We start from the raw sequence: 17,144 nt of genomic DNA, 5'->3' as shown, positions 1-17,144 counted from the left end.
CTTTACTGTATTCGTTGATTGTTTCTAATAGCTTTTTGGTGGAGTCTTTAGGGTTTTCTATATATAGCATCATGTCATCTGCAAAGAGTGATAATTTAACTTCTTCATTCCCAATTTGGATGCCTTTTATTTCTTTCTCTTGCCTGATTGCTCTGGCAAGGACTTCCAACACTATGTTGAAAAGCAGAGGTGATAGGGGACAGCCCTGTCGTGTTCCTGAACGTAGAGCAAAGGGCTTCAGTTTTTCACCATTAATTATGAGATTAGCAGAGGACTTGTCATATATGGCCTTTATTATGTTAGGTATTTTCCTTCTATACCTATTTTATTAAGTGTTTTAATCATAAATGGATGTTGTATCTTGTCAAATGCTTTTTCTGCATCAATTGATATAATCATATGATTTTTGTCCTTTATTTTGTTTATGTGATGTATCACATTGATGGATTTGCGTATGTTGAAACATCCTTGTGCCCCGGGGATGAACCCCACTTGGTCGTGATGAATAATCTTTTTAATGCATTGTTGTATTCGATTTGCTAAAATTTTATTTAGGATTTTTGCATGGGTATTTATCAGAGATATTGTCTGTAGTTTTCTATTTTTGTGCTGTCCTTACCAGGTTTTGGTATTGGGGTAATGTTGGCCTCATAAAATGAGTTAGGGAGTACTGTCTCTTCTTCAATTTTTTGGAAGAGTTTGTGCAGGATTGGTATTAGATCTTCTTTGAAGGTTTGGTAGCATTCACTAGTGAAGCCATCTGGTCCAGGACTTTTGCTTTTGGGAAGGTTTTGGATGACTGATTCGATTTCGTTACTGGTGATCGGTCTGTTTAGATTTTCCAGTTCTTCATGGTTCAGCCTTGGAAGGCTATATGTTTCTAAGAACTTGTCCATTTCTTCTAGGTTGTTGAATTTGGTGGCATATAGTCCTTCATAGTATTCTTGGATGATCCTTTGTATTTCTGTGGTGTCCGTGATAACTTCCCCTTTTACGTTTCTGATTTTGTTAATCAGTGTCTTCTCTCTTTTTATCTTAGTAAGTCTAGCCAAGGGTTTGTCAATTTTGTTAATCTTTTCAAAGAACCAGCTCTTTGTCACATTAAATTTACTATTGTCTTTTTGTTCTCTATTTCATTTAGTTCTGCTCTAATTTTTGTTATTTCCTTTCTTCTGCTGACCTTGGGTTTTACTTGTTCTTCTTTTTCTAGTTCTTTAAGGTGTAACATGAGGTTATTTATTTGGGAGTTTTCTTGTTTCTTGAGATAGGCCTGTAATGAGATAAATTTCCCTCTTAAAACTGCTTTCGCTGCATCCCAAAAATTTTGGTAGGATGTATTTTCATTGTCATTTGTTTCTATGTATCTTTTGATCTCTCCTCTAATTTCTTCTTTGACCCAGTCCTTCTTTAAAAGTATGTTGTTTAATCTCCATGTATTTGTGTTTTTCCGCTTTCTTTTTGCAGTTGATATCAATTTCAAAGCCTTGTGATCAGAGAATATGCATGGTATGATTTCAATCTTCTTAAATTTGTTGAGACTGATTTTATGTCCCAATATATGGTCTATCCTTGAGAATGTTCCATGTACACTAGAAAAGAATGTATAGTCTGATGTTTTAGGATGAAGTGCTCTATAAATGTCAATTATGTCCATTTCATCTAATGTGTCATTTAGGGCTACTATTTCGTTATTTATTTTCTGTTTGGATGATCTATCCATAGCTGTCAATGATGTATTTAAGTCCCCTAGTATAATTGTGTTTTGGTCAATTTCTCCCTTTAGTTCTGTTAGTAGTTGCTTGGTATTTCGGTGCTCCCTGATTGGGGGCATAAATATTGATGACTGTTATGTCTTCTTGTTGTACAGTGCCCTTCACCATTATGAAATGTCCATCTTTGTCTCTTGTTATCTTTTTCACCTTGAAGTCTGTTTCATCTGATATCATTATGGCTACACCTGATTTTCTCTGGGTACCATTTGCTTGGAGTGTCAATTTCCACCCTTTCACTTTGAGTCTATGCTTGTCCTTGTAGCTGAGATGTGTCTCTTGGAGACAGCATATGGTTGGGTTTAGTTTTTTGATCCAATCTGCTACTCTGTGACTTTTTATTGGTGAGTTCAGTCCATTTACAATTATGGTGATTATTGATATGTGAGTATTTTCTGTCATTCTATCTTTAGTTTTCTGGTAAGGCTGTGTCTCCATTGTTTCTTTGCCTTTTTGTTGTTGTCTATTATTTCTGTGTGGTGGTATTCTATGATGTTTCCCTCTGTTTCTTCTTTTATTGCAGTACATATTTCAGTTCTGGATTTTTTTTGAGTGGTTAGCCTTAAGTTTATGTTAAAAAAGTTTGATATTTAGAGTATTCCATTTTCTTCAGCACGCTTACTTTCTCCATTCCCATATTCTGGTTCAGGCCTTTACTCTTCCCCTTTTTGAGTTTTGGTTGCCACAAATTGTCCCTGTTGATGGTGGTCGAATAGCCTCCTTTAGTATTTCTTGTAGTGCAGGTCGTGTATTAGAAAATTCCCTCAGCTTCTGTATGTCTGGAAAGGTCTTTATTCCTCCTTCATATCTAAAGGATATCTTTGCTGGATATATTATTCTTGGCTCATGATTTCTCTCTTTCAATAGTTTGAATATTTGGTTCCACTCCCTCCTGGCTTGTAGAGTTTCTGCTGAAAAATCTGATGATAATCTAATGGGCTTTCCTTTGTAAGTTACCGTCTTCTTTTCCTGGCTGCCTTGAGGATTCTTTCTTTGTCGTTGATTTTAGACAGCTTCAATACAATGTGCCTTGGAGAAGGCCTGTTGGGATTGAGGTAACTAGGTGTTCTATTTGCTTCTTGGATTCGAGGGTCCAGTTCTGTCCACAAGTTTGGGAAGTTCTCATCGACAATTTGTTTGAATATATTCTCTGTTCCTTCTCTCTTTCTTCTCCTTCTGGTATGCCCATTATTCTTATATTGCTCTTTCTGATGGAGTCAGAAAGTTCTTGTAAGTTCTTTCATTTCTTTTAAGTCTCAAGTCTCTTTCTTCTTCCATCTGTGTCATTTCCAGGTTTCTATCTTCGATGTCACTGATTCTTTCCTCCATCTGGTCAACTCTACTACCTAAGCTGGTTATTTCATTCTTAATTTCTTCTATTGAGTTCTTAATCTCCAGAAATTCTATTTGGTTCTTTTTAAAATTTCAATCTCTTTCGTAAAATGCTCATGCTGTTCTTTGATTGAGTTTCTGAGTTCATTTAACTGCCTATCTGTGTTTTCTTGTATCTCGTTGAGTTTTTCAGAACTGCAATCTTGAATTCTCTGTCATTTAAGTCACATATTTCTGTATCTTTAAGTGCCTTTTCTGGAGTTTTTCACTTTCTTTCTGAGCTATCTTGTTGCCTTGGTTATTCATGGCGATTACTGGTTTACTATTTCTCTTCCTAGACATCTACAGGAGTGACTTCTGCAACAGGTTGATAGGAAGCGGTCTTTCTTTTGTTTTCCAGTACTTGTTGGTAGAATGTTTTATTATTTCTCCAACTGCAGCTTATTTTCTTCTCCCACACGGTAGTGCTATGTTTTCTCTGCACTATTCCAACTTCTCACACAATGGGGGATTCCCTGGGAGACGGGCTTCTCCTCTGTTAATAGTTTGTCTAGGTCACAGGGTGCAGTGTCCCGGTGGGTATGCGGAGAGCTTTTGATGTTCCAAAGCTCTTCCAGCTCCAGATTCAGAAACCCGTATGTTTCAGCAGTTCTGTTTATTCCTGCAGGGATCCGCCCAGATAGGTGGTGTCAGTGGTAGGGTGAGTTGTGAGAGGTGGCCCAGAGCAGTGGTGGCGACCACCACCACAGCCGGTCCTGCTTCCACAGCTCCCTCCCTTTGCCTGAACTAGTTGGGCTGCGAATTTGTGTCTGTGGCCCACAGTTCTCAGAACAGCAAATATTCTGTTCTTTTGCTCTGACACTGCTCCTTTTCCATTTCTAGCACCGGGCAGGTGCGGGCGGGGCGACCTCTGGGAGGGGAGGGAGGAGGCGGCTAGTCTCAGTGCCTGAGGCTCCGTTGTCTTTCAGCAGTGATGGCTTAAACCACCGTTTTCAGCCTTTTTCCCTCAGTCTTTTCTCCGAGGTCTCTGCCGTGAGCGTTGTGTTCAGCCGTGTTATATGCTGCCCCCTCAGCCCTGTGGGCCATAAGCGGAGCCCTAGCAGTCCGAGTTCTTCCCTCTCCCGCAGCTGCGGTAGTTCCGGGAAGCAGCGAGCTCGGAGCACTGAGCTAGGTCTGCGTCCTGCGCCCGCGGCTCCGTCTCCGCACTTCTCCCTTCCCTCCTCCCCCCACCCCCCACTTGCACGAATCTCCCACCTGTAGGTGATTTCAGTCGGTAGTGGGCCTCTTCGTCTTGCCTGTCTGCTGTGCACGGAGTCCTTTGTGGAGTTTTTGTTGTTCCATTCGTTGTAAATTCCAGGGGAGCTTTACAGAGGCTCACCTCATGCCTCCATTTTTCTGGAAACTCACTGATTGATTTTTTTAAGGATGGCAATTAGGACATGCCAACACTCTTCAAGGCTTAAAGAGGATGTTGAGTGGAATTTTATAGGGGCTGTGTTGACTCTTAGAAATCCAAGGGTAAGGTGCTTTGGTCAGAGAATTATCCAAGCCATTGTAAAAGCCAAACTCCAGTTTATTGATGTGAATTAAAAGAGAGGAAGTTAGGTAGAGTAACAAGATGATGGTTGGAGAACTAAGATGGGGACAGTGAGGTGGTATGAACAAGGCTGAAGACAAGTACTGAGGAGACAGCAAAGGGACACATGGGAAGCTGTGGTGTCAGGCAGCTTCAAAGGAGTATGTTTTGCCATCTCCAGACTTATGGTATAAATTCAAAGTGGTGACCCTGAGCCCAGGCAATTTCCTCTGCCTTCAAACTTTAGTCATGTTTATGATATTCCACTTCTTTCTAAGGCAAGAACAATTACTTTTTATGAAGTTTTAAATAAAATGAGATTTGGAGGCTTTCAGGGGATTAACCTTTTTAAACCTGAAATCATCCCATTTTCCCAGTTTTCCATCATTCTGCCTCCATGAGCTCCAGTCAGAGTTCACGTGTTAGCTCTGGAATTTTTGAGCCAGATGCCTTATCTCCCTTATCTCTGAGGTCCTTTTTTGTTCTATACGTTTAATTTTCTATTGTTTGTACACATAAAAAGACTGTAAGTCTATAAATCAGTTTCTAAGTTGTAAAGAGGTGTGTGTGTGTGTGCGCGCGTGCGTGCGTGCGTGTTTTCAGAACTGGGTGAAGTACAGAAGAACACTTCCTTGGGCAGCAACAAATTTCTCAGGTTTCTTATATTTTAATCCTGTTCCTCTGAGTTTAAGGACTCACCTCTTTATTTTCCTATACAATAATTGTCTTGATCCACACTTGAACTTAGATGTCCAATACCAGAAATCTACCATTCTAGGCTAGCCATAGAACCAGGAAATGGTAGTGACAGAGGTAGCTGCTCCCCCTCTTGGCCAGTTCTGGAATTATTATTATTTTTTTTGAAGTAGAACTGCTAATTAACACAGCTGAATCAGTTATCTCATGAATATGTTAATCAGACAGTCAGTTCAGAGGACTTTGAAAGAATTGCTTGGCAAAAGGAATAGAAATAATGGAAGTGGGCATAATCCATGTTTCGGGACCACAACATAAAGACCCACCCCAAAATGTCACGTTCTGTGAGAGAACAGTTGTTTTTAAAAGAAGCATAGTTACATCAAACAGCCCAAATAGATTAAGATTAGAGCTGCCCCATGTTAAATACATCTCTGAACTACATAGTAAAAGTGATTCAACAACTACGAGGATATATTGTTGCTTTTAACAACTCCCCGAATCAAATTGTTTGCTTGATATTTTGCATCTTAAAAGAAATCTTAAGAAAATAGAGATACCTTCTGATGCTAGTCCACTGGGAAAACTTTAATTTGTCATTTTAGGAGCAAATGTTGCAACTTTGGACTGGAGGCAGAGCACACTAAATTGTCAGTCTGGTTCTGCTGTGAACCCACTGTGACCTGGGGCAATTAACTGGTCTCAGTGTTCCCATCCATAAAATGAGGGGATTGAGCTAGATGCTCTCTAAAGACCTTTTCAATTCTAAAAAATTCTGTGAATCTTCTAAACATGTGACTAGACCAGCTGCTTTAGTAAAAGGTCTTACAAGATGTTAATTAGCCGTCTGTATGGTACCCTCTATTTTCCTCCTATCATTTCTGAACTCTCCACTACTTTCACCAGGTCTTTGAAAACACTCCCTGAGCCTGAAGCTTGTTAACTTGAATAATAGTACAAATTTTCTGAATTAGCTTAAAACGCGCTTAAAAGAAAGAATTGTCTGTTTTGTCTGTCTGCATGGGCCAAGTGTAAATCAGAGTGGCCCACCCATTCCTTAAAGCCCCCTTGTCTTCTCTCATTTCACAAAGGCAAGACATGAAGCGCTCTTCAGATTTACCCAAATCTGTGTTTTAATCACTGATTGAAAAATTTCCGTACTTCATACTGGCCATTACTTCATTATACCAGTAGGAAAACTAGTGTGGAGGCTCATTGAGTTGAAGTCATTAGAATTCACATGCCGCTGAAAGTAATGACATCAGTGGGAGTGAGCTGGCCACTCACCTTAAAAGACAAATATATCCAACTAAGCTTTAAGGCCATTAGCTAAGCAGAAATTTCTGGAATTTTCCTGACTCCTGACCTTAACTATTTTTTTAGCTACACGGTTTTATTATTGTCCTTTGCATGGCCATACTGACTTACTAAAGACCTCCTGGGAGGTTTTCACATTTTAAAAAGTTTTAAAATAAATGTCTCACAGAAATGTATAACATACATACAACATAGGATTGGTTTTTAATCCTCACATCAGGTTTCATTCATTAAGACAGCTTTTAAAAAATTGTTGCTTTTTAAAAACCTCTGCTCCAGTGCAGCAGGCAACATTTCACAGGACTGAGTAGTTAAGAAAGTACAGAAAAAGACATAAGTCCTTCTGGCCTTCCAGCAAATGCAGTGTTCTTTCCAGATCATGCTAATGTTCTTTGATTTAGTTGGAAAGCACTGCTACTCTTTCCTCTACAATTCTATTTTCTTTTCCTTCCATGTGAAGGAGACTAAAATGCTGGGTATTTTTGCTAATTCTTTTTATAATGTCTCTGAAACTTGATGAGAATGAGCCACTGCCAGCTTACTGTAATAAAATCAAGAGTGCAGACAAAACACACATTTCTTTATTGACAAAGGTTTTCTGCCTTTTGAGTTATCTGAAGTGTGACCAATTGTAGCTCTAGCGTTGGCTATTTCATCGGATTGAAAATGCTTGTGCAGCTTCCAAAGAGCCCTGAACACTTTCACTTTGGGCCTCTGCTATTAGATTTGACTTCTTAAGAAGACATGGCATCAGCAAGAAGCAGCTGATCTGTTTGGAGGCAAGTAAATAAATGGAAGAGCTTTGGCTGAATTGCTTTTATCTACTTTGTTGGTTCGTTGCACTTTGAGCCTGGGAGTTCAGAACGTTGTTGTTCATCTCTGCCTACCCTCTTTCCACGAGTCTGTCTGTCCAGCCAAAGAAAAGGGTTTATTTGATCTAGCACTGATTCCAGCTGATTGACTGAGAGAATTCCCAAGCCAGTCAGGCCTTTCTTATTCATTGTCCCTGCCCATCTCCATCACTTCTCTCTTTAAAGAATTAACAGAGCAGTTGAAACTCTTGTAATAATATAACTCAAAACAGGGAGAGTGCTATGTGGGCTACACCTTTTCTGGAGGTCAATTTGGCAATGTGTGAGAAGTTTTGAATATGTTCATACCCTTTGATTTAGTAATTCTACTTCTAGGTACTTATGTCAAGGAAAGAAAGATCTGCATAGAGATTTATGTACAGGAATGTTTATTATCACAGCATTATTTATAATGAAAAATAGGAAATCAGCCTAAATGTCCCATGGTGATTACATTATGATCTGTCCCTGCAGTTTCATAGTATGCAGTTGTTAAAATGATGTTTCTGAAGAATTTGTAATCACACAGGAAATGCTAACCATCCAGTGTTACATGAGAACAGGGTATAAATACAGTATGATCTCAATCATGTGACAGAATATTTCTTCATAGGAAAAAGACAGGAAGAAATTTCTATAAACCATTGTTGCTCTCTTTTAATGGAGGGATTTGGGGATAATTTCCATTTTTTCCATACCTTTGCATATTTTTCAAATTGCTACAATTTGAAAGGAATACTTAATGTAAAAATTTGTATTTTTTAATAAAAAATGTAAGAACTGCTTTGGTGGGTTTAAACATTTTTTTTCTTAAGTATTACAATGCACACTGAGGACAATTTAGAAAAAGTAGAAAAATGCATTGGAGCCTCCAGCAATTAAGTTGAATGAATAGAATAAAGGGAAATAAAGTTACTATTTTTAAAAAAGAATTTTTTTTTTAAATTGGGGAACAGCGTTTTTTTTCCAGGACCCATCAGCTCCAAGTCAAGTTGTTGTCCTTCAATCTAGCTGTGGAGGGCGCAGCTCAGCTCCAAGTCCAGTTGCCGTTTTCAATCTTTAGTTGCAAGGGGCACAGCCCACCATCCCATGCGGGAATTGGCAACCTTGTTGTTGAGAGCTCGCTCTCTAACCAGCTGAGCCATCTGGCCACCCCACTGGCAGCTCAGCGGCAGCTCATTGTCTTCAATCTTGTTGTGGAGGACGCAGCTCACTGGCCCATGTGGGAATCATACAGGCAACCCTGTTGTTCAGAGCTCACGCTCTAACCAGCTGAGCCATCCGGCCGCCCCATATTTTTTTGACTATGAAATATCACTGAAAAATTTGGGTGAACAAAATTGAGAAACATGTTGGAAAAAATCACTCTTGGTCCCCAACTCTCAATCCATCACCATTGTCTTTACCTCATCTTTTTTTTTGTGTGTGTGCATGTAGATAATGCCTATATATACATGCCAATTGGAATCATATGCTATTTTGTGTCCTGATTTTTCTCTTAATGTTGCATCATGAGCACAGATAGATTGTATTATTAGGTTTGCGTATGAGGCCCTGTCATGCGGGAGACCCTGCTCGCTCTCTGCTCCCGCTCCCCATACAAGAACGCAGGATATGGTGAGGCCAAAAAGGAACACCCACGGAGCCATAGGTAGGGGAGTCATACCACTATATTCTCTCTGGCGGCACTATACTCTCAATGGAGGCTGGATCCACACTGTCCGCAAACCGCCATCCACGCTTGCCAGCCCAGCCGCCATCTCCTTGCTAGCCCCCATTCTTTCTCCTCTTCTCCCCCTCCTTCTCGTAGCCACAGCAGTTATATTGTGGCCAATGGCTCACTGGTTACAGCTGACGGCCAACTAACCACAGCTGATGGCCATGCAATCACACTTGGCCATTTACTACCTGAGCCAGCACCTGTCTATGTGAGGCCGAGAGCCTGGAAACTACTCTCTGGGGCTCCGCCCCCACAGGCCCTATAAATAGATCCACATAGAGGTTAGTGTGTGGAACACTTGCAGTGACTGCTCCAGTCTCCTAGCTTACTTAAACATGCCCTCAGCCTTCTCTGGGCACTTCTGAATGAAAGGGAATATGGGTGTGCTGAAGTGAATTGGCTAGCTGGTGCTGGGAGTATCTTTAGTAGAAATGGAATGGTGCCCAGTGGAAGGGACCTTTCAGTACTGACCCTGTGTTCCTGGCCACATTATCGAGAGACAGGGGCCATGAGAGATAAACATTGTATTCACTCAATAGGAGCTTTAACAGGCAAAATGCATTAACTAATAAAATTAACCTTGGGAAGTAAGGGCTAGCTCCTAGTTTGGCAGGATCCCCAAGCATCCTTTGATATGTTAACAGCCCCTAATAAGGGCGGCAGCTGGCAATTGTCTTGTCTTCCTAGGAGAGGTCTATTGGTAAGCTGATGAACATTAGTCAAGTACATGTCCGTTTAGTACACCATGTCCTAGCAGGCACTCTTGAGGAGTGAGATTATGCCCAGATGAAGTAAAGTGTGTGGTTAAAAACTTATACAGACTTTACCTCAAAAGCAAGACATTTGTAGATGCTTATGTTACCTGTTCTTCATTAAGTACTTGATCTTGAGTGAAAGAATGTATGTATAACTCTTTGAGTTTTCTTAACAGTGTGAAAAGTATGATTTGTAGCATTTATAAGGAGGCTGCTTTTCTCAGGAATTTTGTTGATGTGGTAACTTAATGTTTGCATGCTACATACACCAGGGCTGTGAAATACAGCCTTTACAGTAAGTAAAGAGGAAATTAATTGTATATGTAAAAGGAAGCTTCCTAATGTTATAAACACAAGGTGGTAATTCATAGCACCAAGCAAATGGGTTAAATAGAAAGAGCTTCCAATCTCTTAAGGTCATAGGTTAATTTTAGAATGCATTCTAGCTCATTAATCAATGGCCAGTCTATTGTTTATAAAAGAGTAACTAATGGCATTTAATAGCAAGAACTGGGGTCCTTTTGACCTATTTCAATAATTTTGAATGTTGATTTGATGCAAGACAAGTGGCTGGGGATAGAAGTTCCAAAAGTACATGATGTTCTTTTTTTAAAAGACAGGAAATATTTATATAGACAACTTTTCACATGGAAAAGTTTTGCCTTTTCACTCTAGTTTTTCCCATGTTAAATTGGTACTATTGACAGTAAGAATAATCACCTTTTAGAACTGGAAAATACTTACAATCCCCTAGTTAAACACTTGTACTGAGTTGACTTTTGGTAAAGAAGGTAGTGTGCAAATGAAATGTGTGGGTGGGACTGGGGATTGACCTGCTGTTTAATTCTTAATTTTCTTTTCCCTAATTCTTTGCTCTCATCTTTTAGTGTGTGTGTGTGTGTATGTGTGTGTGTGTGATGTGTATGATAATATCTCTTTTAATATAATGTAAAATCTCTTCCCTGGTTTAATGTTTCTCCATTCCATGTTTTTCACTCAGTAGTTGCTCCCACCGTCATAGATGTCTGGGACATTTCACAGCATTGGAAGCAAGAGCCATTAAGCATTGCCTTTGGCTAAATTGCTCCTAGTTTTATAAGGCCTTGGGTCTTCTTAATGAATCTCCTGCGGCTTGGGTTTCATTTATGTACCCCCAGATAATATTTGACCCTGTCAGGAAAGATTAAAAACCAGCCTTAAAGGATTTTTTAAATGATTATAGATAGAAAGAAACTAAAGTGGACAATAGCACTTCACATATTATGAATAGTGTCCATTTATTGAACTTCTGTTGTGTGCCAGGCATTGTCCATATCAGGTGAGTTAGTAATAGCCCCATTTAATGGATGAGGCATCAGAGGGTCAGAGAGGTTAGATCTTTTGTCCAATCAAGGTCATACAGCTCGTTAATGAGAGATCGCATGCTTTCCCACTGTGTCATGCCACTTTAGATACATAGCATGTTTATTTCCATCCTTATGTTAAGTGCTCATTCATGAGCCCTAGGAGTAGCAGTTGCTTGATCCTTAGAGCATAAATACTTAAGCCTCTAAACTGAAAATTGAAACAGAAATAAACCCTGATCACAGACACTATATTTCAAACGCTTATAAACTACCATGTTTCCCCGAAAATAAGACCTAACCGTAAAATAAGCCCTAGCATGATTTTTCAGGATGACATCCCCTGAACATAAGCCGTAATGCGTCTTTTGGAGCAAAAATTAATATAAGACTTGGTCTTATTTTCAGGGAAACACGGTATCTCCTTTCTGACTCTCTTTTTAGACACCAGTAATATTACTTAAAACAGACTCCCTGAGCAGCATTTTTCATGAATACAAGCAGTTGCTGCCAGGGAGATCTAATTTCCAATTAACTCAGCTTCTGATCGATGTAGAACTCTGGTTTACACTGCTCCTGGCTGAGTTCTCTCTTAGCCACCAAGTGTCTTATAATTGGCTTCAGGCATAATGATTATGAAGGGATGATTGCTACGGTAGGTGTCTCAGGCCTACACAATTTTTGTTCACTTAAGATCTGACTCTGATCCGGAATTCTGAATAATGGGGGAAAGTGGATGTGAGCATTAATGTAACGATTAATGAAGTTGCTATTGATGGCTGTGGACCGCAACCTGAATGTCTAATTTGTGTTCTATTCCTCATTGTCAAAGGAAATATGATAGGAAGAAATGGGCGAGTGGGATGTGGAAGCATTGTACAAGAACATAGGAGAGGTGCTTGTTTGATAGGAAGAACAGATGCAAAAGGGTTTTTGTTTCTTTTTTCCTTACAGCAAATTACTATGCTTTGGTTGATATTGTACCTAACTGGTATGGATTTTAGAATTTAAATTATGTCTTTCATCCTTAAAAGGTCTCTTGGAGGCAAAAAGCACAAGTAGAATAGTCCCATTTAACAGGTCCAGTAAGAATAAGTCTGAGGAGAAATGAGTTTGAGTCCTTTGGGTCCTTTTACTTTTGTTCTGTTGACTTCCATGGATGGTATAGATGAATATTTAAAACTTGCTATACGGAATGAAGGATTAAGGATTTTAGGTGTTTCAGAAATTTCTAGTGCACTCATAAAACTGTGTGTGGAGAAGAATGGTATGGTAAAAGGGAATTAGATGGAGGAAATTTGTCTTTCTAGAAATTTTCATTCCAGTCTGATTGGGGAGGAAGGGTAAGATGCTTGGTAAAACTGTGCTTTGAGCCATTAATAGCCACTCAGTACATACTTAACAAATTGTACACCCATTTGGAGAGATTAAATTATCAGATTTTAAATTGTTATATCAGTTTTACAGAATTTCTATGTATAGTCCACTCAAATGATCTTTATATTTGCAATTTCTATGGCCCCATTAAAGAGTTTGAAAATGTGAAGGAGGGGAAACCAATTTTCTGAGTGATTAAATGAATTAGAATTTAGTATGTGTATAACCAGGCTAACCTCTTGAAGTATAAATACCTCCGCCTCTCCCCCACACCCTTCCTAGACAGAATTTGTGTCATGGGAAACAAACGCTTCCTCTTTATTAGATCATTTCTCTTGTACCTCATAGGCTCTTGACCTGAATGAGCACCTCTAAGAAAACTATTTTTTCCATAAAGTGTTCAGTGTCTTAATGTTTTTTTCACCGGAGGCACTTTGAAGCCTGAAGGTTGAACTCTGACTTTTCATAGATGTTTTAAATTAAAACTAAGCTTGACATGCCACTCTGCTCCTACCCTTAAAACCAATGCTACTGTAGGTGCCATTCATGAGACATGCAGGAGAGTATTCAGCATTACTTATTCAATGAGTCACGGAAAGACAAGTGAAATAATTCTCAATATCTACACTAAATGATGTGTGCCCATTTTATGAGCAATATAATAAAAATCTAGTACAGGTACTCCTCAACTTATGATGGGGTAACTTATGTCCGGATAAACCCATTGTAAGTGAAAAGTCTTGTAAGATTATAATACATTTAATACACCTAACCTATCGAACATCATGGCTTAGCCTACCTTAAACATGCTCAGGACACTTACATTAGCCTACAGTTGGGCAAAATCATTTTGCTGCCATTGCTCAGCATCACAAGAGAGTGTTGTACTCTATATCACTAGCATGGCAAAAGACCAAAATTCAAAATTTGAGGTATAGTTTCTCCTGAATGCATGTTGCTTTCGCACCACTGCAGACTCAGTCAGTCATAAGTCAGGGACAATCTGTATAGGGAAGGACCTATGGTTACCCTTGGAATCTGCTCTTTGGATTGTGAAGTATTAATAGCACTGGATTGAAACAAAGCTTGCACGTTGATCTCAATGACCACACTTTATTTTTCCAATATGCAAGAGCTAGCTATGTGTACAATACCCTGGACATATAATAATAACTCAGTGTGCTTTCTTTTATGGCTCCGATGAGTCAGCACCACTTAGCAAAGATGGTAGTGATTCAAGCAAGGTTTGGCAAGTGGACCAGATGGCTTTCCAGATCTCTTCTCACCCTGAGACTCCCCAACTTTGAATTCTAAAGAAGGGCCGCCTGCATCTTGACACTTAGTTGAGAGATACTTCCACACAAGAAAATGTGTCCCCAAAACATCATAAAGAAATCACACCTGAGAATGCAATCAAAAAATTTAAAAAAACCAATTCATTGGAAAGACATTGCCCCCTAATTAAAGCATATGTGCTTATCTGAATGCTTCACATTCAACACAGTCCCTGAGCTGGTGGTGATTGCTAGTGAGAGTTAAAATGAGAGGAGTTTCAGTGGCTAGTTTCAGATTTTAGGGTACAGCGGAGTCACAGGTGGCTCAGCCCAACCCCAGGGTTTCTGACTCCCCAGTAGGTTTAGACTGAGACCCCAGAACTTGAATTTCTAACAAGTGCCCCAGTGATGTTCATGCATGTCTGTCGTAGGACCACACTTGAGAACCAGTTGGGATTTTGGAGAGAATCAGAGACCTTCCCAGGTACCTGATTTGAGTCATGCTTTTCGTATGGTTCCCCTAGCTTCTCGTAACTCTCTGGCCTTTTTCCAGGGAGAGAACATTGGTAAAAATGCCAGGCTGTGCATTTGTAATGGGGCTGAGGGAGTTGACTTGCCCGTTTTTTTGTGAGTTTTCTTCACTCCTCAGAGGGAATCCATTTCCCCTTCTCTAAAGAAAACCCAGGAAATAAAATGCAAGCGGTAGTAGAAAGAAAAACTACACAAAAATAAAAGTAGAGGACCCCCCCACACCACAAAAACCCACAAACAAAACACACATAGTTTGAAAAGCTGGAACCCAAAGCACTATGACTTTAGCCCCACATGGTGATGAGATAGGGGGCACGGGCAAGGAATCTCTTGAAAGTGAGGAAAGTCACACACATTCCCTCCGAAAGGCTTCAGTATTTTCAGTCCAGGTTTTGAAAAAATGTTTGGAATTAGTTTTCAGCCTCCAGCTTGCCCACCCAACATAAAAAGAGAATGTTTTTGTAGCTCTATTGCATTTTGATAAGCTCGCTAATATTCTTTGTAAAGGAGACATCATATTTTCTTTTCTGCTCCATGTCCACTTGGAGGCAGTTTCTTATTTGATGTGGTCCTTATATTTTGCTTTGATATTTATTACATTTCCTACTTAAAATACATCATATTATGAGGTGTTTATTTTTATACCAGGCATAGATTTTTTAAGAATGATTAATGTTACAGACACGCCGTTAGCTCCTGTCTTCATTGAACTTCCTGAGGAAAGCATCAGGAAAAACTAATTTGCCATTTGTACTTAAGAGATTAAAATCTTCAACACTTAAGCTGTGGGTATGTGGTAGCCAAAACGTAAACCTGAAATAACCTGGTATTCTTTTATGTTTATGTTTTTTTCAGTTATTTTTCTGTGTTGTCTTATAAATATACCAAATATGTGGTTGAGTCTCTCTCTCTCTCTCTCTCTCTCTCTCTCTCTCTCTCTCTCTCCTCCCCCCCCCTCCCTCCCTCCCCCTCCCTCCCTCCCTCCCTCCCTCCCTCCCTCCCTCCCCGTCTCTTCACACTGAAAAAAAATCTCATGATGTTACTGTATGAATCCTTTACGAACTCTAGGTCATCTTGGACACTCCAATGTGTACCAATGTCACAGAGGACACCTGAGAACTTATTTTCAGAAAACTTATATGCTTGCTTCTTGGGGTGTTTCATTATGTTTACTGGCCTCAAGTATTTTCCAGACAGTTTTCTTGTATGTCACGTAGATGTAGGGAGGAGAAAAGAACAAAATCGTGTCCAAGTAAAACTACCTTTTGAAAACATCTGTCTTGGTTTCAGGTTACAATTAAGAGGCATTATTAACATTGGTTTAGAGTCCTTTCAGCATAAAGTTCTGGGAAAACTCATTTTTTAGACTTCATGTACCCATTTTTATTCAGTTCTTTATTTACCTTGTGACTCAATGAGAAGAGTTAGTATGTGCATGTGTTTTCTATGGACTCCTGGTAAGTCGTTGGTTTAAAATTTCATTTCTCCACCATTGACATACACACACATGTAAGTTACTTTGTGACATAGATTTCTTTTCATTGAGAAATGATCAGAGATGCCAAATTCCCCAGAAGAAATCCAGTCTATATACAAGCATGTTTTCTGATTCAATTTCGTGATTTTTTTTTCCCGTTTTCAAATTTGCCTGAAAAGCACTCGGTTATTTAATTACTGAAAACCCTTTTTTCTTCTTTTTTTGTTTTTGTTTTCTTTTTAGAATTCTTCAAAGAACTACTTGAAAATGCAGAGAAATCCCTGAATGACATGTTTGTGAAGACATATGGCCGCTTATACATGCAAAATTCTGAGCTATTTAAAGATCTCTTCGAAGAGTTGAAGCGCTACTATGTGGTGGGAAATGTGAACCTGGAGGAAATGCTAAATGATTTCTGGGCTCGCCTTCTGGAGCGCATGTTCCGCCTGGTGAATTCCCAGTACCACTTCACAGATGAGTATCTGGAGTGTGTGAGCAAGTACACCGAGCAGCTGAAGCCCTTTGGAGACGTCCCTCGGAAACTGAAGCTACAGGTTACTCGTGCATTTGTGGCAGCCCGCACTTTTGCTCAAGGCTTAGCAGTTGCAAGAGACGTAGTAAGCAAAGTCTCCATGGTAAGCATTGTTTGCATTCTGTGTCTTTGTTTTGTTTCATTTTAAAAGAAAGTTTGGGAGAGTTAGAGAAATAAATCAGTAGAATTCCTTTGGCTCAGTAGCAATCTTCTCTCTTCAATTCTTTGTTTTCCCTCTTCTATACTTTATTTTTATCCATGTATGTTCTATAGTTATAAACAATACTATGATGAACATCTTCATATATCATTAGCAATCTTTTCAGTGGATTTTTTTGGTAGCTATTCTTACAAGCAGGATGCATGCTCACTTTGGAACCTTAATTTAAAATGGGTTTAATACCTCCATACTCTGTTTCAGCTCCTATTCCACTTCCCCTCCAGAGGAAGAAACATACACACAGGCTCCACGTTAGATTGTTTTGAGTGATTATGTTTGAGTCTACTAGTTATAGTCTAGAAAAGCATTTAACATCCATTACTGTATGTTTCCTTGTTATAAGGTGTACCCAGAGCTTTAAGAAGACGGAGCTT

General features: G+C 39.4%; 1 protein-coding gene across 1 annotated transcript in view; it reads left to right on the top strand.

The window, feature by feature from the left end:
- The window catches only part of GPC4 (glypican 4), a 130,697-nt gene that overhangs the window by 92,004 nt on the left and 21,549 nt on the right, over nucleotides 1–17,144 (top strand). The window contains exon 3 of the mRNA XM_074323433.1: nucleotides 16,262–16,653. Coding sequence (XP_074179534.1) covers nucleotides 16,262–16,653 — 392 coding nt within the window. The remainder of the gene's footprint in view (nucleotides 1–16,261; nucleotides 16,654–17,144) is intronic.

This window comes from Rhinolophus sinicus, chromosome X, assembly GCF_036562045.2.
Source record: "Rhinolophus sinicus isolate RSC01 chromosome X, ASM3656204v1, whole genome shotgun sequence".
NCBI classification, from domain to species: domain Eukaryota; kingdom Metazoa; phylum Chordata; class Mammalia; order Chiroptera; family Rhinolophidae; genus Rhinolophus; species Rhinolophus sinicus.
This window is presented reverse-complemented; position numbering and strand designations above follow the sequence as displayed.